This window comes from Dromaius novaehollandiae, chromosome 8, assembly GCF_036370855.1.
Source record: "Dromaius novaehollandiae isolate bDroNov1 chromosome 8, bDroNov1.hap1, whole genome shotgun sequence".
NCBI classification, from domain to species: Eukaryota; Metazoa; Chordata; class Aves; order Casuariiformes; family Dromaiidae; genus Dromaius; species Dromaius novaehollandiae.
The window spans coordinates 39245518-39273140 of record NC_088105.1 but is presented as its reverse complement, the minus strand read 5'-3'; the positions used below and the strand labels follow the sequence as shown (position 1 = coordinate 39273140).

Here is a 27623-nt window from a genome sequence, read left to right as displayed (position 1 = left end):
ATGTATATATATATATGTCTTCTTTATAGTGGGTATGTGTGCATATATATATATATGTGTGTGTGTGTATTTTTATATATATATATATATATATATATTTATATCTCTTATATATAGTGGGTGTGTGTGCACAAACAAATAAAAGTACGGAGCACAGAGGGAGTCTCGGGAGCCCGTGGCATCCGTCGGTCCCTGCAAAGTACCAAAATCCCCCGCTGCTGCCGGGCCCAAGCGGCCCTGCCTGCAAGCCGCCGCGCAGCGAAGCCCCGGCACGGCTTTGGCCGCCGGCCTTGCGGGAGGACGGGAGCCACAGCAGCCACCCCGAGCTCGGCCCGGCTTTGGCAAGCGGGGGGCCATTCGCCGGCCAAAAATTGGTAACGATAATAAAATTTTCCCGAAAGCCGAGGAGGCGCCGGCTTTGCAGAGAAAGCGGGCGCTAGCACTCAATGCTAGCCATCGCTTTCCGCAAATGCTGATGTCTGCAAGTGTCTTAAATAATAATTAAAAAAAAGTCACACGATGACACGATGCGGCCCCGGGAGCAGCACCCCACCGCGGCGCGGGAGCCGAGAGCCCAAAACGGAGGAGTTTGGAGCAAGGCTCCCCCGGCCCCATCCGTCCTGCGCCCGGCTCAGAGCAAATAACAACGCGGCTCGTTAGCATTAGCAATTTTTTATTTTCCTTTTTTGTTGCATAGGAAATGCAGTACTTGCTTCCAGTAATTGTATTGTAATGTGAGAAGGTGGTAGCACTAATGGTTGAATACAAGAGTTAAACTAATCCACACCAGCTCAAAAAACCTGCGGAGACTTAGTTGGATAAGGATGGATGCCCACAGTGATTCGCAACCAATTACAATTTTTTTTCACAGAACACAGTAAAACTAAAATGGTAACTATGAGAGTCAATACAAGTATACTAGAGGCACGAGGGGCCTGACTCATAAAAAGAAAAGGAAAACGAACGCAACGTGGTATTAACACGGGGGTGGCGGCAGGCCGTTCCCGCGGGCGGGTTCGGGCGGACGCGGGGGCTCGGCGGGACGAGGCCGGGGCGCGGGGCGGGCGACCGTCTCCCCACCGCGCTCCTCCTAGAGATTCACCCGGGTTTTTTTTTGTTTTTCTCGTATTAATTTGCAGATGGGGATAAAAGGCGGCGGGGGATTTCACAAAACGCGATTGCTTTTTGTTCCTGCTGGAGCATAAAAGAGTAACTAAGTGGAAAACAGTCCTCTCCTAAAAAAAAACGCGTGCAAAGTACAAAAGTCCACGGCGTAGACAAGTGCTCTCCTCTAGGAAGGCTTTTCCCTAGCGCTTGGAGGTAGCAATCGAGCGTGTTTCTTTTTTCCCGGTGGGGACAAAAGCCGCTTCCGATGGGAAGGGCGTCCCGGGACGGCGGAGCGCCGGCGCGGCCGCCCCCCCCGCGCTGCCCCCAGCGCCCCGTGTTAATAGCAACCGAGCTTTTATGAATCGGGCCCAAAAGTTTGTACAGAGTTTGTCTGAAGAAAAAATATTGCAACTGTGCATGAAACTAAACAACCACATGAGGTTTTTTTTTTTTCTTTTTTTCTTTTTTTTTTTTTTTTTGAAAGGGTTTTTCTTTTCTATGAGGAAGTCTGGTGTGAAGAAGGGTCAAGCATGGGTACCTGGTTATCCGCTGCCCATTAAGAAACCTCTCGCAACGTGAGCTCAGTGTCTCATTTGTGGGTTTAGAGAAGCGTCCCTTAAATTTGAACTTTTAGGCTTGTGTTCTTCAGAGCAAGCGCTTTGAAATCTTAGGGTAGCTTTTCGAGACGAAAATCTTACCAGGCACGGCTTTCTGGTCTCAAACACCATGTCCTGCCCTCTAGGGAAAAAAAAAAAAAAAAAAAAAGAAAAGGAAAAAAAAAGAAAAAAAAGAAAAAAAACCCAAAACACAAGTAATACTGAATTTAAGTAAATGTATACCTCCAAAATACTGAAAACACCCCAAATCAAGAAAAGACAGAATTTGCGTTCTCAGTGAAATATCTTTAAACCTATCTGACAAGAACCAAGTCAGAAAAAAAGACTAACATAACTTTGAGTAATATTCATACAGCTACTAAGCATTATGGAATAGCATGCATTAATATTGTACGGTTATTTTACATCACCTATATCAGAAGGTTCTGACAGACAGCGAAGGCTACCGGTGTAGAAAAATCTTACTTCAGAAGAGCAATATAATACAGATTTCACAGGCACTACATTTTAATATATCAGGTATTATGCTGGTTTTCTTATAACTCTTTCTGTCCTAAAGCTGGCATTATAACAATGACCAAAAAGGCAAGGATCGAAGTAAACGGAAAGTAGATACCAAAGTTGATATATTCTTTTCTTTTTTTTTTCGGATAGATTAGTGCATAGTTTCCATGCAGATAAACACTGCTATGCATTTACATTGTTGGAAAGCAGAGTGAATTGAGCCCAAGTTGTCACATTTTTGTAAATCATTTTGCCAGCCTGTAATAGCACCATGTAATGGATTTGCATTAAACATTAAATTGATTTCAGAATTGGTGACACAGTATTCACTACAGTTAAGTGCTATGGAATAGCTTCAATGTTACCTGCTATATATCAAAGCAATTTTCATCCCACTGCTTTTTTATTGGAAAAAATAAAAGGAAAATGTACTCGATACTAATTAGACTATTGCGCAGCCTTGGACTTGATGATGGCATAGCTGGGTTTACTGTCAAACAGTAATACATGCATTGACTTCAAGACAAAATTGGCATTGTAAGCTTGATTTAATGAAAATCCTGCCTGGCAGGCAGCGGTGACTTCACCAGGCCTGCCTCTGACAGGCCTCATGAGCTTGGTTTTGTTATTTATTTATCGTTTAGGTGCCATTGAAGCTCTCCTTACATTGTCATGCCGGTTATGGTTTTAATTTTGTTCGATGGAGGCCTTCTACCAAAAAAAAAAAAAAAAAGATATTTCCAGAGACACAATGCAAAGTACAATATTAACTGACATCCTTAAAAAAAATTCACCACAAGGAAAAAAAAACTGTTTTAGGCTATGCATCTGGGTTTTTCTGTATTTTTGTACAGTAAATACTTTATAACACTGTTACTACAAAGCTGCAAATATACGGAACAAAGAGAAATAGAGAAAGAAAAAAAAAATGTTAGAGGGATTTTGCATATTCCTGTGGGCTGACTGAATACTGCGGAGTCGAGAAAACTTGGTGTTTCTTTTCCCCTCCGACCTTAAGGGGAGGGAGACTAAACAGCAGAGACAAAGTGTACCATGGCTGCCTAACTTTAAGCCCGTAAGTTTTTATTATGAAGGAAGAAGAATAAATAACGGCATTGCTGGGGTGTGCGGCATGATAAAAGCAAGTGCCCTAGTTCAAAAAGGGGGGGGGGGGGATAAAAAAAAGAGGAATTAACTGAGAAAAGTCGATTCAGGCTAAGCAATTTTTAGGTCTGGGAATCTGGGGGGGGGGGAACCCGGGTCAGCGTGTTTGTGCGTCCGGCAATTTCGGGAGCGACGGAGACGGGAGGGGGAAAAAAAGGGGGAAAAAAGAGGAAAAAAAGGGAAAAAAAAAGTTGTTCGGGTGACGGAAAAATAACCCCGCGCGCCGGTGGCCGGGCGCTCCCGCCCCGCTCTGCCCTCTACACCTGGACACAGCCGAACCGCCGGGTTTTCTGCGTGACAATACGGTGAAGAAAACCTCAATTTAGTGTGTAATACTTTACAACCCCTGTCGGTGAACACCCTCGGCCGCCTACCTAATGTTTTAAAGCCTTTAAAACATTTTTTTTTCTCGCAATTCTGCTCAGAGTTCCCTAACTTTAGCGTCATCAAACTTAATATGACAAAAATACCTTCAAAAATACAGCATACCTGTAATGTCCATTTACAATGGTTCTTCAGTAGCCTATACTTCTCAAGCATAGGAATATGCTATACCATTGAGAGAAGAAAAATAACTGTATTTAAATACATACAAAAAGGAAACAGGAAAGTTTTTAACTTAAATCCAGTTCCCAAAGGAAAAAAAAAAAAAGCAATTCTATGAACGCTGCCTTTATAACGAACAATCAGAAATTCCACTAAGCTAATTTGACAGAAATTTTTCCTCATTTAAACAACATTACAAAAGTCCTGCATTATAAAATAGGGTAGAATAAATCAGTGTAATCAATAAAACTATACAACATACAAATTACATATCTTCTGAGTGGGCAGTTTAATTCTCTCTCTTTGCAGCCATGACTACAACATGCTCACTAAAAACAACTAACTGCCCAAACTATTGCTTAGTTTGTTTTGTTTAAAAAAGGGTGCAATTTTATTGTATATACAACCAATTTACTGGTAATACCTTGTCTCATAGCAAGGCTCTGACAAAATGTTTGTCTAGGCTTTTTTCCCTTCACTGTGAAGCACTGAAAGCTGCTATTTTTTTTTTTTAGTGCACATATGTCTTAATAAAGTAATGCCCAGCTAAGTGCTATAGGGAAGGCAAAGGATGCTGGCTAGAGGATGTGATACCATATACTAACAATCACACAATACAATAGAGCAAAATGACTACTCAACCACTTATCAGACACATATGAAAATCCAAAACATTTTATTTTTTCCTTAAATAGAGAATAACCAGTAAACAATTTTCAGAACTTGGAAGTTTAAAAACGTGCATATAAAAATGGGCATTATATACTTTTATTGAATGTGGATTGATTGCAGTCTGCTAATAAAAATGGGTGTGGGATCTGAAGAAAAAGGAAGTTTTTTTTTTTTTTTTAAGGCTTGCTTGTGAAAGGAACAGTTGTAAAACAAAAATTGCTTGAAGCAGGGTTCAGCTTAGTGCTTCACAGTTTGACTGCTTCTCTAAGAAGAGCCCTTCCTGCATGTGCATTCAAAATCACAAAAGTACAAAGACAAACACCTAAAACACACTGCGTCAAGTGCAGCACCAACTTTGGTCAAATAAAAAAAAATTAAAAGAAAAATTAATAATTGCTAAGCTTTTCTACATGATATAAGCAGGTATTGCATATTTTCATATATCTGGGAAAAAAAAAAACCAAAAACAAAAACAAAAGGAAGACTCCAAATAAAATGTAAAATGCAGCAACATCCAAAAATACTGATAATCTAGCATCTACAGATCTCAGAATAGCACTGCCACTGACCATACAGGACAATAAACACTACTCCTATCTGCGGAACAACTAACATCCTACTTAATTCTAGATGTTGGAACTGACGATGGCTGACATAAAAGTCACATTTACAAAAAGTGTCTCCAAATGCTTGACTAGGGAAAAACCCCCTTTCAATATAGGAACATGTGCAACAATTCCACAAATAATCGCTATCCAGGGCAAGGCACATTGATATGGAATTTTTTTTTTTTTTTCGTTTCGTGCAAATTAAGAAAACAAAACAAAACATCGTTTCAGGGAAAAGATGAGGAGCAAAGTGTCTTCCCAAGAATTTCAGTTACTTGATTGTATAGGACAGTAGTAGAAACCCTTCTGAAGGGTCGAACAAACATAGTTTAAAGGCAAGTGCCTGGAATAGGGATTACAATATTGTGTCTTAATGCACTCTACTTTACCCTACATTAACTATATAAAAATTAGTTACTAACACTAGAACATGCAGAGACTTTCTCTGATTAGCTGGACTTGCCAACCAGAACGTATATATATGTATAGTATAGGAAACCTTCTTAAAGTTGCATGTGAAGCAAAGGGGTGCTCCGCTGTCTGATAGAAAAAATCACTTGCACTCTTTTTTTTTTCTTTTTTTTTCCTTTTTTTTGTACATAAGATACAGGACGTTTGGGGTCCAAACTTTTTTTTTTTTTTCTTCTTCAGCAAGTGCCCTTGCTTTGAACTGGCATCAGTTGTAATATCAGCATTTGTTTCTGTATAGTTTTCGTCGCAGTCCAGAAAATGCACCAGTTCAGGGACACGAAGGTGTTTGAATTTCTGGACCGTTCTACGTTATTCCCAAGGTGTCTGAGAACTGATAAACCCTATATTGCCGGAAACACGTACAATTTGTCAGAATTGGCATAATCCATTATAGTGACTTTCAGCTTATAAAATTAACAGATATTATGATTTAATTTTCGTTATGTGCTTTGATAACAGAAAATGATTAATTAGCATTTAATGTAGTTAACATATTGTGGTAAAAGCACCATTAGATTTGTTTTTTTTTTTTTTAAATTTTCCTTCAGTTTTAAAGGGATACAAGTTCAACAATAAAAAACATAAAAAGCAAAAATAGCTCCCCTTTTTCTCGCAAGGCTGTTTTTTACCCCAATAATTTAGAGTCCCGGGGTGGAAGGACTTGGAAAACAAAAATAGAATTTTCAACAATCTCTATCTTACAAAGATATTTAGCTATCCAATGAAATTGCACTTTACTCAATTCAAAATTCGATTGTTTTGATTGATTCCTGTCAGTTTCTGTCAAAACAGACCAACTTCCCCATTTCTGCGTGAATTTTTGTGTAATTGTTGAAAATTGTTGAAAAAAATGTTTTCTTTTTAAATGTAAGTGCAGCATTTCAAACTTTTCTCTTTTTTTTCTTTTTTTCTTTTTTTTTTTTTAGTGAATAGTAGTAGTTCGATGTTTTAAATCGCTCTGCAATCGAGTGGAAAAAACAAACAAAAAAATAGTCGAGGATGCTCTTACGGATCGCGTTACGCCCCTAAGTGCCGACTGTAAAAAAAAAAAAAAAAAAAAAAAACCCCAACGAAAGAAAAAAACCTGCCATTTTTTTTTGTGGGTTTTTTTTTTTTTCCGATATGTTACAGGAAAAAAAAAAAAAAAAAAAGAAAAGAAAAAGAAAAACGCCCATGCTCTAGGTCTGTCCGGTTAGCTATTGCAGAATTCGGCTACTACCAACGTTACGGTGCGGGTGCGTGTCGGGGTCTCGCCGGGGCCGCGCGCCGGCGCGGGAGCAGCGCGGCCGATGCTGCGAAACAGTCGGGCTCCCTGCGGGAGGGCTGGCGGCTGCGGCTGCTCGGGGGCACCCAGCGCTGGCACCGCCGGGGCGGGGAGGGGGGACGCCCCCGAAGCTACGAAGCCCAACCATTTCCAGCACCGAGTGAGAAATTACAACAGTCCTAAGTTGTCTAAAAAAAACCAAAAAAAATAAAACCAAAAAAGAGCCCTCCCGCCCGCTGCTCCCCTCCCCTCCCCGCCCCCGGCCCCGGAAAAAAAAAAAAAAAAAAAAAAAATCTCGAAAAAGTCACGGCCTTGGCCGTGCAACCATAGCGTTTGCCATTTGCAGGTCCGCGTGCGCTGCCGGTGTCCGCTGGCCTCCCCTCCCGCGGCGTGGAGTCGCTGCGCGGCGGGGCTGTGCTCCCGGTCACAGAGGGGGGAAGGGGGCAGGTGGTCTGTCCGGAGGGTGGTGGGAAGCGGAGACTTTTATCCCAGGTACCAGGACTGCAAGAGAAGCAGAGGCCGGGTGAGCGCGCTGGGCCGTGCCGCGTCGCGCCGCGCTCGCTGGGTCGTGTTGCAACTTGTTGCGCCGCGCTGTGCTGCACCGCGCTTGCCGTGCTGCATTGCACTGCGTTGCACCGCGCTCGCTGTGCCGCGTTGCAACTTGTTGCGCCGTGCTGTGTTGCACCGCGCTTGCCGTGCTGCATTGCACCGCATTGCACCGCGCTCGCTGTGCCGCGTTGCAACTTGTTGCGCCGTGCTGTGTTGCACCGCGCTTGCCGTGCTGCATTGCACTGCGTTGCACCGCGCTCGCTGTGCCGCGTTGCAACTTGTTGCGCCGTGCTGTGTTGCACCGCGCTTGCCGTGTTGCATTGCACCGCGCTGCACTGCATTGCGTTGCACCGTGTTGCACCACGCTCACTGTGCCGTGTTGCACTGCATTGCACCGCGCTGTGTTGCACCGTGTTGCACCGCACTCGCTGTGCCGCGTTGCACCGCACTTGCTGTGCTGCATTGCATCACATTGCAACGCGCTCGCCGTGCCGTGTTGCACCGCACTGCACCACGCTCGCCGTGCTGTGTTGCGCTGCATTGCACCGCACTCGCCACGCCACATTGCACCGCATTGCACCACGCTCGCTGTGCCGTGTTGCACCGCATTGCACCGTGCTCGCGGTGCTGCACCACACTGCACTGCACTGCACCGTGCTTGCTGTGCCGCGCTGCACCATGTTGCACCGCGCTCGCTGTGCCGTGTTGCACCATGTTGCACCACGGTCGCCGTGCTGTGTTGCACCGCATTGCACTGCGCTCACTGCGCCGCGTTGCACCGCGCTGCCCTGTGCTGCCCTGTGCTCGCCGTGCTGCACTGCATTGCACTGCATTGCACTGCACTCGCCGTGCTGCACCGCGTTGCACCGCGGTCGCCATGCCATGGGCTCCCGGCCACCCTCCTCTGCGGGGAGGGGGCTAATTGAGAGCGCAGCGCATCGACCTAATTACGAAGCTTAATTAAGAACACCCTACCCATCGATACATTGCGATTGCTATTTCTTTTTTAACCAAGGCGCGCTGGCTGCCGCTGCAGCGGGCCGTGGGGGCCAGGCCGCGGCCAGAGCTGCCCGTCGCTTGGGGCCGCGGGAGCCCCCCGCTCGCGCTGTCCCAGCAGGACTTGTCGCCGCGCTGAGGCCTCGTGGGCCCGTCCCACGCGGGGCTGCAGGATGCCAGCCCCTCGCCCGCCTGAGCGCGAGCACGCTGGGCCCCGGCTCCTGCCCGAGGGTTTCACGGTCAGACTTCAGCGGGCCGTAATTAAGCGCAATGGCTCTGCGGAGCGGTGCCAAGCCCTTCCCTGGGGCAGCCCCACGGTCTGCGCCGCTCCGGCTGTGGCGGGGCCGGGGCTCGCCGTGCGCCGTGCACTGTGCCATGCGCCGTGCACCGTGCGTCGTGCACTGCGTGCAACGTGCTGTGCACCATGCTCTGTGCACCATGCACCATGCACCGTGTGTTGTGCACCGTGCACCACGTGCCATGCGCCATGCGCCATGCGCCATGCGCCGTGAGCCTGCAGCGCTGCGCGGGACCGTCGCTGAGCACCGCGATCGGAGCGCTACGGTCTTTATTTTTGGGGGGGGAGCGCCGGAGGTGGCCGAGTGGTGACCACACAAGTCCCCAGCAGGGAGCAAAGGGGTTAAAACTCAGCCCCTGCCACTCGAACACACATCGCACGTGTCCGGGGGCTCCCAGCGCCGCCGGCCCGGCCGCCTGGGCGCCTTCGAAAGCAGCGGAGAAGAAAAAAAAGCCCAAACGCGCCGTGATTTCGGACACAGGCGGCCGGCAGGGGATGCGCACCGCCGTCCGTCCGTCCATCCGTCCGTCCATCCGTCCGTCCGTCCGTCCCCCGCGCGCCTTCACGCATCTTGCTATTCAGCCCGCGCCTCGCCGGCAAGGTTACCCCCGCGCGGCTCCGTAATCCTTCACTGAAATGGGCTTTATTGATTGCTCTGGTCTATTGTTCCCTTTTCAAGTCCCCCAAGTTCAAGTTCATCCTGGTGTTACATCATGTCTCGTTGCTAGGGGCAACCAGACAGCCCCAGACGTGACTATCATTAGCAAGAAACGCGCTGCGCCCTCCCACCGCCGCCAGCCGCGCTGACGTCGCCGCCGCCGCCAGCGCGCCGCGGTATTTACCCGGCCTAATTTATGACCTCCCCAGCAAGAGGGACCCCCACTCCGAAAACCAACACTGTTGTGTGTTTAATTAATCTGTCTTTCCCCGGCGCTGGGGAAAGTTAGACAAAGGGCTAATTATTGGGCTGCGCTCCCCGCGCCTCGCTTTTCGGGGAGGGGGGGGCATTTGCATGGGAAAAGCAGCCGCGCGGGCTCCGCGCGAGTCCCCTCCCTCCAAAACACCTTTTTTTTTCCGCCGCTGCCCTATTGACATTTCGTGAAATACTTTAGCTGCTTAAGGGAATTAGAAAAAAAAAAGGGGAAAAAAAAATCTGATGTGAATGTAACTCCTTCTGAGTTGGTATTCACTAACACAAATCAACTCATGACATGTTTAAATTTAAATGCTAACCACACACTCCGAGAGTTACTTTAAAGGTTAGTTTTTAATCAATAGAAGTTGCTGACTCGGGAGTTTTTCGCGGCGCAGTGCAGCTCTGGGGCCTTTGTCTCGCGCTCGGCTTTCAAACTTTTTTTTTTTCCTCGAGATGATTTTAGCAATGATTTGCAGACACAGAGTGCTATTGTGCTCCTGACTAGCAACATGTCAATAAAGGAGTAGAGTTACCATGCACCGGGGTGTCAATATGACTCCTGCAGACACCGCTCGGGCTTAATACCAAGGAAAAACTTAATTAACCCTTGCGCGATCGAGCCCGGGCTTGGGCTTGGGAAGAGCAGCCCGGGTCCGTGCTCCTGCATTGGGAAAGGTTTGCAGGACGCTGCCCAACGCGATGCCAGCTACGCTCCCACCTCCAGCCGACCTCCACGCCTGGTCCCTTCACGCCCTGCAACCTGCCCAACCACGTATCCCATTCCTTAATTTAAACCGCCACTGAAATCGCTATCACAACACAGTCAGGACGATATGATCTCCTGGCGTTGTTATAGCAGAGCCGGTATGAGGTTTCCCCTATATTTCCTCATGGAGTACGATCCGGCGAGCGGGTTCGGAGCTAAGTGAAGCCGCCGGAGCTAGAGGTCCCGCGGAGCAGGAGGACCGCTGCCCGCTGCCCGGTGCCGCGGGAGGTCCGCGCGGGCCTGCAGAGCATCGCGCCGTCCTCTGCGAGCGTTCAAGGTGAACCATCAGGAGGAATTCTGCAGTCCGGTACGAGATCTTCGCTTTCCTTCCTCCAGTCAAATGAAGAAGTAATCTCATCAGGTTGAAAAGTGCTGACTAAGGATTTAATAAAGTGCCTGCAGATGTGTGTCATCTCTAAGGTATTCAACTCATGTAATGCAAAACAGTTCCACACCGAATGTGCTTATAAAATTCCATTTAACCATTGCAGAGCTCTATTTTACTGTTCTCGGAGGAGTATTATCACACTTTTTTTTTCCCCCCCCTAATTTACAGCACCATGAAAGCCGAAACTCTGCACTGCCAGTATCGGAGGATCCTCGCAGTAGTGAGGTTTTATGAACCATAAACAATATCGACTTGACTGAATCCTAAACAGGAAGCCTGAGACGGCAGTCGCGCCCCTCGGATGGTGCCTGCCGACGCGTTTCCTACGCCGCGCCGAAGACAGCGCAGCGGCACAACAGCCCGGCACGACTCGGGACAATCGGCGCCTTTGTACGGGCAGGCGGCGAGGAGACCCTCTGCCGTCCGGGGTATTTCAGGGGAGAAAAGCTCAAAGTGCCTCATTGACTCCAGCGGCGCTTCTGCCCGCATCGGGAGCGGAGAATCAGGCCCATTGTTTATTAAAATCTCCTTAAAACAGCCTCGCTGTGTGACGGGCTTTATCCCCGGCTCCCAAGCCTGAGCACGGACCCGGGTCGCGGGCTTTGAAACGATCGAGCGAAAACTCGCCGAGTTTGGGTCTACCTGCGCGTCTCCCCCGGTAACAACGAGAGCTTTCAGCCAGCACGAAAAAGCGAAGGTTGCAAAGCAGCCGTATCTGTTTTTCCAATTAAAAAGTTAAACAAAAGTCCTGGAGGGCAAAGTTTAACGCTGCGGAAGGAGGTTGTTAATGTGGAATCCAGAGCTGGGTGTGACACTTGGCTCCTCTCTCCGGGCTGCGCAGGTTATTTGAGGACATTCGCACATTTGAGACTCTGACAAACTCCACGCGCAGGCGAAGTTTCTCGGCGTTGTCCACTCCGGGCTGACACTGGGTCTACATGTTGAGTTTTAGCCCGGTTGGGCTGCTGGGGTGGTGGAAGGAGCCGGTGCAGGCAGGGCTTTGAGCTTGCAAACGCCCGCTCGGGCTGCGGGAAAGTGAGCCGGCACTGATAAGAGCTGAAATTAAAAAATTTACAGCTCGAGAGCTTGCCGGCACGCTCGGGCAGCAGGACTGACCCGGAGCCGCGGCCGCCGGGGAGCTCACCACGGCTGGTGGGTTGGTTCGCTTTATTTGGGGCGACACCTCGGTCATCTCGAGAACTTGAAGGCCATCCAAAACGTTGCCCCCAGGAAGGCGAGTCGGGGTAACGAGGCCTTGTGGTTTCACAGGTAAAATGAGAATGCAAACAGCTGAGTAACCAACTGGTGCTTTAGACATTACCTGGTGAAAGGTCCTGGTAAGGCTCTTCCCTATGTGAAATCAAGGGGCCAAAAACAGGCCTTTGGTAGACTTTCGAAAGGGCCGTCAGCAGCAGCAGCGTTAGCGTTGGTTTAGCTTCCAGAGGACTTCTTGAAGACAGAGGAGCTGCGCTTGCTTCACCCCACGTCTGAATTTGTCCCACTTCTCTATTGCTTTCTCCAGGCATGAAATTTGATCCTACTGTGCAAACCGAAAGGTGGATATTCAAGACAAGGTCACCTTTGTGCCTATGGAAGTTATTTTCTCCGAGCTGGGATTAATTATTTAGTAATTATATTTTCCAAAATGAAATACCGAAAGGGACAGAAGTAGCATGTTGGTCATCCCCGAAGGGACATAAAGCAGCGAGTGAATCTTCTGCTTGTCCAAGCTCCCAACGCGGGAGCACCACAGGCCCAGCTACCAGCGTATTCGCAGTGTCTCGGGGAAGATAAACCCCTTCCCGGGGGGGACACTCGTCTCTAGGCGATGTGTACAGTAGCTCTGCATCCAACAGCTTTTGTCAGAACGCCAATTGTGGCAAACTGCATTAAATTATGTGCAATAATTTTGTAATACGGACCTCTGCCTGCTGACTATTAAAAATGTATAGTAGTCCAAACCACTTCTCCCCCGGGACCAACAAACTCACTTCGGGCAGGATTTCTGCTCGGGTTCAAACCTCAAGTTGGGAATTGCTGGTGCTTTTAACCAAGTCACCCCAAACCCTCCCAAACCTATGAAAACACGCTCGGGCAGTAACTCCTGCTGTTGCTCCAGACAACCGATGGTTCCCGTGAAGGGTCCCAGCTGGCCCCAGATGTTTCCCGAGCACAAAGCGCTGCTCCGAGCACGAGCCCCCCGCGCGCCGGCGGATTAGAGACGGGCCGCGCCGCGACATACTCGCGTTTAGTCCGCGTCTAATGCAGCGAAGACCTCTCAATGGCGAGGGCTTGCAACGCGAGCCAGCGCGCGGGGCAGGCTGGCGCGCTGAATATGATGTATAAATTATGTATGGGAACTTAAGATCTAAATTAGAGCTGCAGGAAGAAAACTTCCCCTTTGCTCGGGCTCTCAAAGAAAGTTCCCTCGCAATGAGGTCATTTTTGTGTTGGGATTTCGGCTTCAAGTTTTTCCCTTTGGACGCACGAGCTTCGTTTTACTTCGGTAACATTTTGTCGTCCCCCTCCGTTTTCTAAATAGTTAAGCAAACGATTTATTTATTACTAACTTGGTTTTGAAACATGCAAACTAACTTCTAAACTTTATGCCGGACGCTGCGAACGCGCTGCAGCAATGCTGAACCGTAACCCTCGCTGTTAAAAAAGGAGAAAGGATGGCGGAGGGAGAGGGAGGGAAAAAAAGAGAGAGAAACAATCCCAGTTTGGTTTTTGTTAGGGGACGGCATACTACATAGATCAGAGACTTTTCAAAAAATAAAAACCCCCACTGTACACAAAGCACAGGAAAATGTGAGGAAAAAAGGGAAAACCTAAAAGCAGCTTAGAATGTGTTAACTCTGCCATTCTGTCAGCTTAAAGAGTATTTTATGCTTGATCAACAGCTCTCTTTTATTATGCTTTTCTTTCATTCATTCAGGACATCAAAGCGCAGCACCACCAGTGTACCTGATCTACCAGAAGGACTTGTAAGGGTGTTGTAAAGAAACGGGGGTATTGGGAGCCAGACACCCCTGCGGACAAGGCAGTTCAAAGGGAATATTTCAACAATGATTACATTTTGTAAATCTTTGTACGAGAGACAGCTTATTTCCTGCTTTTTCATGAAAAATAGATTCTGGCCATTAAAGTGAGCCCGCAGTATGGAAGTTACTTGAGATCTGAGGTGCGGCGGGCGGATTAGGCGGGCGGCGGGGCGCGGGCCGGGGGGGACGCGGGCGTCCGCCGCCGATGCTCGCCGCCGCGGCGAGGTTTGCTGCCCGCGGCACAAACTCGTTTTGTGCTCTGCCGGCGGCGGCGAAGTTAAGACGTTCGCGAAGGCAAAAGGCAGCAAACACCGGGGCCAACGGCAGCGCCCGGGAAACAAGTGGCTGCAAGGAGCTTTTTGAATGTTTAAAAGGGGAAAAATGTTTTTGGTATACGTGTATTTGCAGCGCTGCAGAAATCGGTGGCCGGGCACTTCCAGTCCCCGAGGAGACCCCGATGCGTGGTGCAAGCCACCGAGCCGGCTGTTTCCTTTCCAAAGCCCGTGGTGGCTTCTGCACTGATAAACTATATAACCTCGCGCGCAGAAGGGGCTTGAGCTCTGCCAGACCTCGGGGCTCTGCCCTGCTCGCGTTATGTGGGATAAAACCGACCCCGACGCGAGCCCTGGAGGAAAGGCTCGCTCAGCAAGGACATCTTTGTGGATGCTTCCTGCCTAGCTGCCAACAAGATTTTTTTTTTCCCCCCACCCATTCAGCCTTTCAAACTTTGGCCGTGCCAGTGCAAACCGCGCGCTGGTCGCCAGGAACGGCCGGGAGGGCGACGCGGGGCCGGCGGAGCCGCGCGGGGCATCACCGCCGTAGCCCGCTGCCACGTCCGCTTTTGCAAGCGAAGGAGAAAATCCCAACGCGGCTTATAACAAAGCAGCAAAAAGAAAAAAGAAAGTCTCCAAAAAACCACCATGCACTTTGCTGCTGCAACCCCAAATACGCTGCACAGAGCGTTGCACGTCCTGCCCTCTTTGCGCCTCACCTTCCAGCCGGCTGGGATTTACCAAAAAACCGGCCGCGGGTTCAAGTTCAGGTTTAAGGGCGAGGAGCCGCTGCCGTAGGGAGCCTGGCGGCGGCGGCGGCCCTCATTTCCATGCGGCCCGGCTGTTTCCAGGGCCCGCCGGAGGAATGTGCCGCCGCCGGAGCCTGCAGTGCTTTCTCAGGCATCCCAGACCCGGAGGCCCGAGCGTCAAGCTGCAGCATTAAAAGTTTCCACAGAGCTGCTGCAGAGCGAGGGAGGAAGGGAGGGGGGAGGGAAAGCGGGAGAACAATATCGTCTTAATTGTCTCTATATAGCTCTACAGTTAAAGTATTACTTTTTAAAGGGGCATAATTTATTCCGGAGGCGCGGCGTCGTAACGAGCGGTGCATACTTGCACCGCGGCGTAACCCGCTCGGCTCTCCATTGTGCGCCCCGGTTTTGTTGCTTTTGCAGAGCTCCCTGCTTGCGAGTCCCCCGCGCTGTACTTGCAGTTTTATTCAGTCCCAGCCAGCTCCCGCAGCCCCGGGGCCAGCGAAACGCGCGCGGAGCCTCGGGAGTTTTGCCTGCGCGAGGGCTGCGAAAATAATCTCCTCGGAGCCGCCATTTGCGGCAAATTTCTGCACTTTTATTGCTCGAGACAATCGGGGAAAGTCATCCAAAAGCGGAGGAGAAGCGAGCCCCACGCTGGGCCTCCCGGGCTACGTTTGCAGCTAGGCAGCCTGAACACACACGCACACACACACACGCACACCCCGCGCACGTGCACAGGCGCGCACGCACAGCCGCACGCACCCCGCGCCCGGGGTGCTGCCCCGGGGGCACGCGGGAGGTGTGCGGGGCCGCCGGCTGCTCTGCCCCAAAGCTGCTGCAAACGCTCTTTGCTTCGGACTGTTTGGGGCAGAAAAGGTGGTTTCGGGCCGTTTTTTGGCCGGCGTTGGCGGGCGCAGCAGCCGACGGAGCAGCCGGGCGCGAGGGAAGCGGGGAGGGACAGACGGGCGGACGGGCTGCGAGGCCGGTGGGTGCAATGGGAACCGCAGCGCCGGGGCTGAAATCCCACCCGCTTGCAGAAACGGGCAGGGAAAGCTTGCATTTAGGCGTCTCGGGAAATAGGAAAAAGCATGCACAGCCCATCGGATTTCGTAATGCTCATTAAGCGATCCCGATTTAATTAATAGTAACAGAGAAAACAGACAAAATTACTAACGTAAACCTTGAACTTAAAATCAAAAGGTGCCTCTCCGCTTTTATGAGCCACTGAATGTGAGGCTTTTCTCTGAAAATAGACTGTATAGAAGTGGCCCTTTGTGCTCGGGAAGTAAGCTGCTCCATTGTACGGAGAATTAGAGCCCCCCCCCCCTTTTTTTTAATGTTACTACTTTTACTCCTCATATTCCTGAAAAGCCTCCAACCATCGCGGGAGAAGAATCTGAATTCTATTTTGACTCATGCGACAGCAACAGACTTGTTAAAGCAGTTACAATTACCGGGACAAACTCTGCCCGTGTTACTGCTGTTAGGAGCACAAAGAGCGGAGCCCGCGGGCTCCGGTACGGGGAGTGAACCGGCCGGGACGTGAGCTCGTGTATGCTTTACAGATTTAGCTTACAAGACTGGTAAATCGGAAAAAACCAAAACCTAAACCCATCTCTGCACCAAGAGCAATCGCTTTGGAATCACGGATTTTTTGCAGCTGCAAAATAAAAGTTTTAGAGATGCATGGCTACTGCACTGCAAGCCCTCCCCGTAGAGAAAACGTGAATTTTAACCTTCATCTCCATTCATTTGGAAAAAGACTGCATTTATTATATTTTACAAAGCTATAAGCAAAATACGAGCCCAATTATACAAAAAGATTATTGTATTTCTGAAACAAACTCCTGCCAATAACAAATCTGCCATCTCCTACTCTCATTGACTTTGATGAATGTACAGTCGGGTCCAATGCCATGGGTTTACAAAAGCAATCTTTAACCCAAAAGCCTACCCAAAGTGCTTCATAAATAAATAAATAAATAAGCCAAACCAGGAACACTAAATGTTCCTGTAAAACTTCAAGATGCATTGAAGCAACTTGCAAGGAAGAAAAAAGTCCAACCTCACATGCAAATTTAGTATCTAACTTTATCCTTTTATAAAAAAAAGATATGTTTTCTATTGTCATGTTTGCAAAACTGTAGTTATAGCAGAAACACAAAAAGCTATAGAAAGTTGTATAAAGCTGCTTCAAGCAATGCGGGGATTACTGTGTTCAGCCCCAGAGGTGGCTGCATTTTATTGGTAATGATTTTCATTACTCGTATCTCATAATTAAGATCACATTTCATTGGCTTCTGAAATGCATTTAGCTACATCTCTTAGTGTGTAATAACCAGTATTTGTATAGAAGATGTAAGAGTTTGTTCATGCAAGTGAATGTGCCTGAAAAGATTATGATTATAGTGTCAGTACTGTTTTCAAAATTGAGTACTAATAACCAAAGTAACCAAAGGCTACACCATTGAGCCTGCAAAACATGTTCAAGTTTAGCCTCTTGATTTGTTAATATTAGAATAAAAAACAAGATTTTTTTTTTTTGGATTAAACATTTCCAGCTACACCTCTGTTCAAATTGAATTTGGGGGGGGAAGATAGGAGTTAAAGGCTTTTTGCTATAAAAACAACTGCTTAAAACAAGACAAGAAGACAACCTTTGCTGTTTTCAGCTAATCATACTAAAACCAGGTAAAGTTGGAAAGCTAAATCTTGGCATGGCGTTAGCAATCCTAACTAAGAACAGACATCTTTGTTAAATTTAAAATGTAAACAGGCCTTGATTTAACAAAATCGCAATCATTTTGCTGTATTACTTTTTTTGAAGCACAGCTCTTTCTCCCGTACGTAATTTCCATTTTTCTAGGATAATCCAGCACCCGGAGAGGTGACGCTCACTGTCTTGGGAACATGAAATCTCTTGCACACTGAAGAGTCCTTCTACATTAAGAAATGGCCTCTCATCTTTGGTCCATCCCTCTGCAGTTTAGCACTAATTTCAGAGCGAGCTAGTCTATTTGGTAAGGTGTTCACCTCCGGAGCTAATTTACTCCTTGACCTCCGCATTAAGGCCATTAAGCAAAGATGACTCTTAGAGCAGAGGTAGCTTAATGCCTATCTATAGGGAAGGGTGTAGGGATTGTGGCCTTTAATTTTTGACCTTCATGGTACATTGTGGTCCTAATCCTTTGATTGCAGAATTGTTAAAAAGTATATATGGCAGCTGGCAAAAATCTTAATGTTCCAGTAAATGCAAAAGCCATAAATTCAACTGCTGACCTTTTCCATCCAGGTCACATGTGACACCTACTGGGTTTTGTCAGGCTGTGTGGAATTTATAGAGCTCATATAGGTATCAGCTGCGAAAGCTGAACTTTCATGAAATGTCTTTCAAAGGCAGTTCCAAAACCCTTGTAAAAAGTCAGTGTGACTTTTTTTTAAGGGTATACATTCTACATGCATTTTAAAAGGTCTCATCACACCTTCTCCGCAAAGCTCCAAGGTTATGAAACTTCAGATCTTACATTATTACGCTTTACAAAATACCGAAATCAGGCTACGCATGTGATTGTCGTGATTACACACTTGCAACGACCCCTTTCCAAGCCTAGGGAACATGCTGAAGACCTGCTCGCTCCTTCCCTTCCCGTGTGCGTCTCTCTGCCCCTCTCCAAAATCAATGGCATTGACGGTGTATTGGCAGTCAAGGAAATGCGATTTGATAGGATCCCAAAGCAGCCGCAGAAGAGGGGAAGGAGTACAAAACCTACTCAGGTCCACACCATGAGCACGAGATCAATGTTTTCAATAATACGTTTGCCGCCATGTAGCACCCTAACTGTCGCAATTAATAATGTAGAAGGAGCTGATTAACTTAAGTAAAGTGCTCTCCGCTGTGTAAACACATAAAGATCTATAGGGCAGGAGAGGGAAGAAAGAACAAAACGTCATTTTTATATTTTATGTGGACACATTCTTGCTTTCCATTCTGCCCTTGTAACAATTACTGTACTAGCCACTCTGACAGAGTCAATAAATCGATCTGGGACCTGATGCAGCAGCGAGGCAGACTAATCCAATACAGCATTATCTGCAACGGGGGCGGGGGCGGCCGCGGGGCGGCCGGGAAACCGCCTAAGTCAAGAAAAGGCAGTAAGAGGTACATAACTATAATCCTGCCGTGTACCTGTATGTTTGATTCGTGTGCGTGTGTGTTTCTGAAGACACCTGTAACTGCAGGAGGACCCCTGTCCTGCCCATGCTGCATTTGCAAAGTCCTTCCAACACTTCAGTCGGTGCCAGGACTCTGCGATTCGGCGGGGATCGACACCCCGTTTGAGTGAACCACGTCAGCAGTGTGGCTGGGGACCCAGTCGCAAGGTGCAGGACCGGGTTTGGTCCCCGTTCGAGCATCCTCAATTCAAGTCCGAAAGACTGGACGACTCTCTCCCCTGCCACACTTAAGTCAACAACTACTCTGCCTCTCAACTGCCCCCTTCACAGCAAAAGCAGCTGCTTTTCCACCTAAAGACAAGTTATAACAAATTTGGGGGTCCTTTCCTGGGTACTCTGTACCTGTGAGCATGGGAACTGCCAGGTTTCATCAGACTAAATGGTCAGTTTGGTCTGGTATTGTCTCTGACACCGGCTGGAGTCTTTTCCTTCAGAGGAAGATACAAGAATCCCTATAAAGGAGACGGACCAAAATGATTTCGCCCAAGGGGAAGCTTCTTCCCAGCTCTATGCAATAAGTGGTAGGCCCTGTAAATCCATGTTAGTGGGGAATATGAGATTGAAAAAATAAAACTAAAAGAAAGTTTCCTGCTGAATGGAAAAAAGAAAACTGTTTTTTGGCAGAAGTTCTTCAAGGAGGAGAACATAGGCCATTGTTATTATGAAGACTTTTCAATGAAAACGCAGAAAATCATTGCCTTTTAGAGTAATTGTTTAGCTAAAGAAAGGTTACACAGCTTGTAGAGAATTTAGTAAGAAATTAAATCTCTCCAGCTCATTCATCATATTTCTGCATTTGCCAACTCTTCCCACCAGGCCCACATTTAGTTCTTCTCTTTCTTCTCCCCTACTGTGGAGCATAAGTAATGGCCATAAAAACCGCAGAAAGGGGGCCTTGCAAACAGGCTTCCTGTTTATTGTGAGGAGGGGAAAAATGCAATAAGTTTAATTGCTTAGTTTGGGAAATTCGTCCATGTCCATTGTAAATAATTGCACGTTATATCTATTGGAAATAGGATGCTTAGTGTTAGTTTCCAAAAAGAGTCTGAACTGCCCACTGAAGCCTGCAAAGATGAGGAAGAAAAAGCATGGGAAGAAAGGATCCCCCCTACTAGGGAGTAACCCAGGCATTTTGGGCTGATTTGGCTTAAACTCACTTTGAAGATAAGGCCACATGATGGTACTGACAAGTCTTCTATGACCCCTTATTGTTATAGGGCAATATGTGCTTTCTTCTTCAGGTATACTGATCTCTGCTGCTTTCTGAGAACCGATCTGGCAGTAAAATTGCACAGTGCCCCTCTGTGCAAGAGCTCAATTAAATGGGCTTCGTGCACTGAACTGAACAGAAGGGGAAGGGAATGGGAGCTAGGAGTGACCCTAAATCCTGGTCGCCTTTGGATCTGCTCTCTGTGGAGCATGCTCTGGGCTGTCAGCAGCAGCTGGGATCAGAGCAGCACGTTTACCCTCCTGCGGCACGGGGGACTTGGACTACGGAGCAATCACGCAATCAGAGGCACATCAAAACCACGCGACTGCGTGTGTGCTCTTTGCTCCCATCATGGTAGAACCAACTTGGCTTTAGGTCAGTGAAGGATTTGGCCAACGTTTCCTTGAGTAATCTCAACAAGAGAAGAGTGAGTATAATATGGCCAAAGCAAAGGCAGAATCTGAAACCTTCCCACTTAAGGAGCCCATCCTCCTGCAGTACCTTTCAGCCCAGGCAATTATTTTAAATTAAGTGGTCGTATATACAAATTTCTCTTTTCACACACTCAAGCATTCATTATAATGGTTCTGTCTCTGACCTCCATTTCAGGTCTCTCATTTCATATGTGTATCATAAATTTCTAGTAGGAAAATGATGCACAGATGTACAAGGGCATAGGGCCCACATATGCCCAGGAACAACCTAAAATTAAGATGGCAATTTGGGCACTGTGTAACTTTGTTTGGAGCATCGGAGGAGAACAACCCTCACTTCCCGTTGCTGATCTAGGAAAGTCCACAGGTCCCTGCTAGCTTTGGGAGAAGAGTGGCCCTTGTAACGTCAGGAACTCTGGGGAGAAAAGCAGTCGCACCCCAAAGATGTGCTTAGCGCTAGTCTCTGCAAACTTCTGTTCTTCACCCAGGAGAGAAGTTACTCCAGCATTCAAACCACGTTCTGACCTGCCACTGCTGTGCTTGCTGCTTTGGGCAGAAATAGGAAAAGGAGCAGTCAAGCCTCTGCTTTAGAAGTGGACTGCAGCTTAAGATAAGTTTCTTCCAAACCCCTGTGTGCTGGCCTAGTTGAAGCTAGGTTATGGAATAGGTAATTCTGAGGGAACTGAACTGGTTTGAACAACGCTCCTAAATGAGTGTTCTTCATCTTCATGTATGTTCAAACGTAACAGGTACATTGAGCCTTCAGGATGAGTATTCTCGTCTGGGGAGGAAGAGTCACCCAAGCGACAAGTAGTGCTGGCCTGGCTTATAAATAGTTCTGCTCAGAAAAACAAAAGACCTGATCCTGTTCCTAGAACCTCTCATGTTCTCCACGCGACCACTGCAGTGTAAAATCCACGTGTGCCCGTTATGCCATTCCTGGACACAGACGGTCGTGTGCAGTGAAGCCATGGCTCGGCTGCTCGCACACTGCTGCAGTACCGCGAAATCCCGAGCTGGGGCCTGGGCTCTCCCTTCCCGCGCGGAGGGCCAGCGGGTGCCACGTGTCCGAGCGGAGCAGTGCCCGCGCTCTGGGGAACGGGGGAAAGAGAGAAGGCTGCAGAGGCAGAAAAGCGCAGACAGCTCGTGGTACTCATTAATAAGGCTCAGCAAAACGAGCCGGGCATGAGCCCGGCAGCTCCGCGTCCCTTTCTGATGGTGCAAAGGGCAGGACGCCGCGGCGGGGACTCAGAGGGAAACAAAAGTGGGAAATCCCCAGAAAATAAGGGCCGTCTTTCATTTGCCAAAAGCAAACTGTGTGCACTGGTTTCCTCCTTCCGTAGGGTGGCAACGGCACCTGGGCACAAGGCCGCGGAGCCGCTGCAGCGGTGGGAGCGGCCGCTGCGGCGCGACCGCATCGGCTGCCTAGTCGAGGTGCCGACTTTGATCCACGACTTCTGCGCGGTCCGGGGCCTGGCTACCTGCGAGAGCGCTCCGGCCGCGGCGAGGGCCGTCCCTGCACCGCGCTGCTTTGAGCGAAGCCCGGAGGAAGCCACGGCTGGCTGTTATCGCAGGAGGACCATCTACTCTGGAATTTGCCTCCCTCCCTCGTCTGACAGAGCTCACATCTGCTAACCGACGGGACACGGCGTAAAGCTCATTTTTTCTCCCGTGCCCTTTGTTTTAAAGTGCTGCCAATGAAAAACTGCAGGTTGCAGTTTGCTTTCTGGAAGGGTTGTGGGGAAGTGAAATAGCCTTCCCCTTATTTCTGGGCAAGAAAGTGATCATACAGTTAGATTTGTATACGCACCTGAGGCATAAGGTGGCTTTTTTAGAGATAAATAAAAGCTTAAAAGAAGAAGCTACAAGGGTACCACTTCAGGAGGGGCAGCGAGCACGAGCAGGGCTAAGGAAGCTAGCAATTGCCTTAGAATACAACTGCAATCTCCCCTTTGCTAAACTTGAGCAATTTTCCCCCTAACGTACCACAGTGCAGCATTACTCCTCTGCAGACACGTCTCCCCACATGCATCTGTGTCCTTGGTCTTTACAAGGCTGGTAGCAAGAGCAAGTCTGGGCTTTGGAGTTTACTGTTTTTCATACTGGTAGTTTTCCTGAATAGATAAGGCTGTTTGATTTGGGGGGCGGGGGGTTCTTAGCAGGTAAAGGGTACGTTAGATACTCTACTTAGGCTTTATTGTGGTGTGCTAGATAAAGTTATGAGCCTTTTGTTTGATCTGTTGTGTGTTATAAAGGGTTAGTTCTACCTCCAGCAGTGCAGTAGCTGGGTGGCTTTAGGGTCCCGTCGGGGAAGTGAGAAAAGACTTGGCTTGCTTATCTTGATCTGACTCTAACTTTAGGGTGGTGCAAAGCCAGAAGTAGGAAGAAGTTCTGCTTCTGTTCTTCTAGAAAACAAGTTTCTTTTTCTAAAAGGAAGGTAAGGGAATAAATGTTTCTGTGCTTAGCAAAGGTTTAGAAACTAACGGGGATGGATCTGCTATGAAGCATGATAATTTTGGAAAAGGATTTTTAAATTAACCCGATTTTTCCTGAAACAGCTGGTCAGAGGGCGTAAGGTGCATTTTCCCTCTTAAGCAGAGAAGAAAACCATGCAGTTTCCCATGGGAGCTAAACCGGGTGATTCCTTGCCCGGTGCCCGCAGCTGGTCGCAAGGCACAGGCTGCCAGCGTGGTGTCACTAGCTGCAAACAGCTCTGCGTGTGCGCACATCCTGTGTTTCGATGTTATATTTTTCCTCTTGGTTAGGAAAAAGTCCCCCCAAAGTCAGCGCTCTTTAATCTTCATTAGCGCCATCGCCGCTGATAGGCCTGTCCCTAATTAGCGTGATGGTACTTTCCCATTCCTCTGCCACTCTCCTTATTACAAGTCCCTGGCAATACGAGAGACGGATCTGTTACTTAGTCATGAGGCCTCTAGACCAGCCTGCTGCTGAAACGATAGACTGTGCACCCCGGGCATACTGTATTTCTGATTTGCATATGGAAAAGGCAGCGAAAAAGCTGGTGCCCCTGTATTGCTTGAGAGTCAAGTAGCAAAAGTAAATGATTTATCAAGCAAAGCTTGCAACACCTGTGCCTTTTTCTCAGCAGATACAGAGGATGCCAAGTCAAGTGCTGCTTCTACTCGTGCAAACAGAAATTTAGGTTCAAGTAACCCCCTCGACAGGACAATTAGGTGGTGAGCCGCTGGCGTGGCAGCGGGATGGAGCGGGGAGCAGATCTATTTGCAGCGTCTGCAAAACCGAACCACCTCCAAAGTCCTGGAGCTGCTACAAACGCACGCGTCCGGCAGCCCATTCCGGGCCTTCGTTCCCGGATCAGAGCCACTGACTCGGGTCAGTTTATTTGCTGGTCTCCTGTTGTGGCATCGTAGTCCTACAGATTTTCTTGATAGAGCAATACAGCCTTTCTCTAAATAAAATATTTCCTTTAAGGAATTATATTTGAAGCAATCTGACATAAATTAGAACAGGCTCCTAATGGAAATGTCTATTGCTAATTTTTATAACGCACATTAAGAAAGGCATGTACTGTTTTTGGCTGTTTAAAAACAGCCCAGGACAGAATGATCCTTGCTCAAACCCAGCCGCACTGTTGTACACTTATTTGTCTGCGATTTTATTGCAATGTTCTGTGAAAGCCCGTGAATGCCCATGTATGGGAAATGCGACTTCTGCTCAGCGGCACTGCCACATCGCTGCGCGTAGCTGCGTTTCTGCAGCGCTCGGAGGCTAATAACGGGGACGGACAACTAATGCTGGTAGTCACGGGACCCAAACTGGAAGAGAAAGCCAGAACCAGGCCATAATGTTTTCTTGCAACTTGTAGCTGGACCATGATTTCAGGAAAAGCAGACATGGTCAGATACAGTCTTCATGTTTATTTTGTTGTCTCAGCAGTAAAGAGTTGCTTAACCCTTGTATTTGCTTTCAGAAGCTCGACGTATTCACGGCTGCCTCCTGTCCAGGGCAGCTGTACCGCCTGCCAGTTAATGGTGCTCAGGACCCCTATCTTCGCCTGACTCCGAATGTGCTATAAAAATCCTGACGGAAAGCAGCCACCCCAGCTGCTTTTAATAACGCGGTCCTACTTGTTTTTATTTTTTCATTTTGAAAATATCCTAAGTGATTGTTCTAATTTATACACTAAGGTCCTGCAAAAAAACCTACAAAAGCCTCTCTTTGTTTAGAGGAACGCTAAGTAAATTCCACATCGTTGCAGTTCGTATTTTTGCCCTGCTTTCTCCGATCTAAAACATGGTCAACTTCAGAGTTGTTTCATGAATAAGTACTGAGTTTTACTGATAAATTATATATTTAGTATCAAGTGGGTTGTGGTGTTGTAATGATGTATAGAAGGACGGAGATGCAGCTGGAGTCGGAGCCTGGAAGTCAGTCTCCTTATCCACTGCAGCATGTTTGACTTTAATTGAAAGCTGTGCTTGAGTATTGTTTTTCACTGTACAGCATTGTTATTCACTACACTGCATTACCTAGAAGCACTTAAGTAAGGCTAGAGCACTTTCAGATGATTTAAATCATAAATAAGGAGCACTGAAGTTTGCAGTCAACAAACTTATGTGGGAAAAACAGGATGCAAGATGCAAATAAGCTGAAAATATTTTGGAGACTTAATGCTGTTCTGACTTACTATACAATCAATTTACCAACTGGTAGTTTTTCAGGTCTTCTGGAAAAAGGTAATGTAGCATTCTCCAAAGGGTTTCAAGTTTCCTGAGCTATGGAGGAAAAGACCGAGTGCTTAAGGACTTTAACAGTATATACCTTAACATTACTCTGTTTCCGTATTTCTGTGTACTCCGATTGTTTCCAAAGTCACAAGAGAAACACAGTGATTAAAACGTGAAGGCACACGAAGACTCGTCACGCACACCAAGCGGCCAAAGGAAGGGGAAGGGGGTGAGCAGTGGGGTGCAGGCTGGGCTTCGCTAACGCGGGGAAAAAGATCAGAGCCTGACGGGTTAAAACCCCGCTCCGTCCGGCGGGTGGACTTTCCGTGACCCTCTTTAACGCTGAGAAGCTTGGAGATCCGCTGCAGTTTAACCTGTGCTGTCGACAGAGCCATAAACTAAAGCCCCTAACAAATTGTACACAAAGAACTGATAGCGAGAAAACACGCGGTGCTCACGGGCACCTGGCTGCGGCCCCGTACACCGAAAATCTTCGGTGGGGAGGGACGGGGGGTTTGCTGAGAGCGGGGGTGCTGGTGCCACCCCGGGGAGCCCGTCCTCACGTGCTGGACCGTGGCACGTGGCAGCCACCGGTGGGTATCCTCCTTATTCAGATGCACGTGATCAACCCGAAAGCGCTCACAAAGAGGCAAAAGTAGTACTCTGCTATTTGCTAGCTATTTAATTACTTTTTTAGGCATCGCAGCCAGCTCAAAACAAATTATAAATATTTCTTGCTGTTGACCTTTAAAAGTATTGTAATGCAGTCAAGCAATTATTTATAACTACAAGCTACGGTTGTCCTAAAACACTAGTTCTACTCACTTTTTTTATACCTTCTCCCCCATGATAACGTGATATTAAGCATAGGCTTAATTTTTTCAACATCTGGCTCAGATTAGCTGCTAACAAAACTGCCAACGACTATTTTCTTAATCGACCCTGGGAATTTGATACGGCTTGGAAAAAGCACATTTAAACCTCGTCCTGCTCCTAAAGAAACACAAATGTTTACTTGAGCTTCTGATTCGACCGTAGCAGGTCTCCGCGTTCGGTCAACCCCGCTCTCCAGGCCTGGCTCAACCGGCCTTTCCTTCCCTTCGTGTGGGGACGCCTGTGCTCGCCGTCGCCCATCGCCCGCTCGCTCCAACCCCACCGTGCAGACGGGCTCCGACGCGGCGGAGGGGGGAAAGCCAACGCCGCGCGCGAGGGGGGCTGAGGCAGCCGGCGGAAGCGGGTTACGGCACGCGAGCCCCACGCGCGCGACAGACAGACAGTGCGAGCGGCGTTTCGGGGTAGTTACGGAGCGCGGCGGCGGCGGCGGCGGCGCGGGCCGGGCGCGCGGCAGGCGTGCAGAGAAGTCGAAAGCGGCCCACCTGAGTCTGTTGCGGGATATTTACAAAGCTGGGATCCCGGGGTCCAACACTGACGAACCGGTTTGCGGGGGAGGTGCTGGGTGTCGAGTAGGCTGTGAAGGGAAGGGACACATGCGTTGAGGAAGCGGCACTAGATTGCACACAAACAACACCAAAAACACACCGTCTCGGAGCCACCGTAAGCGGATGTTTTAACACGGACATGTGCACACGTTTTGGAGAGCGAGAGTTGGGCTTTCGGCAGCGGGAAGGTTTCATTCCCAGTGGTGGGCGTCTAAACTGGGCCTAACTGGGCTGCTGCAGGAGGACGCGGGCCTTTCCCTACGCTAAGACCACGAGCAGGGTCTGGAGGTGCCGGCCCGGGGCGTGCGAGCCTGACCGCTTGCACCCGGACACGCGGCATCGCCGGCGCTCATGGAGCTTCGTCTAGCGGTGAATTCACTAAAGTGCTCATTAACGGACCCGGCCCCTGGTTTCGTGCTAATCCAGCATTCCCTCTCCGTCTCAGGTTTTGGTTTGCATACTGCTGTGGTCTGCAGTCTCTAAAACGCTCACTCAATGTGTTTGACAAACTAGGAAGATCCTTTCGGTAAAAAATTAATGGGTTGCAGTTTCGCTGGGGTGGTAAGTGCAATCAGTCTGAAGGCCGAAGCTGCCTTTAAAAACTGGAATGGCTCCCATAAATGTAAAGCTATTAAACGCAATGCAAGCCAAGGAACCAGATTACTTC

General features: G+C 48.3%; 1 protein-coding gene across 10 annotated transcripts in view; it reads right to left on the bottom strand.

Annotated features, from left to right (window-relative positions):
• Nucleotides 1-656: 656 nt before the first annotated feature.
• The window catches only part of NFIA (nuclear factor I A), a 347808-nt gene continuing 320841 nt past the window's right edge, over nt 657-27623 (bottom strand). For all 10 annotated transcript variants that reach the window (XM_064516274.1, XM_064516278.1, XM_064516273.1 and 7 more), the window contains 2 exons: nt 26894-26985; nt 657-7454 (listed from right to left, as the gene is read on the bottom strand). In XM_064516274.1, coding sequence (XP_064372344.1) covers nt 7437-7454; nt 26894-26985 — 110 coding nt within the window. In that variant the 3' untranslated portion in view covers nt 657-7436. The remainder of the gene's footprint in view (nt 7455-26893; nt 26986-27623) is intronic.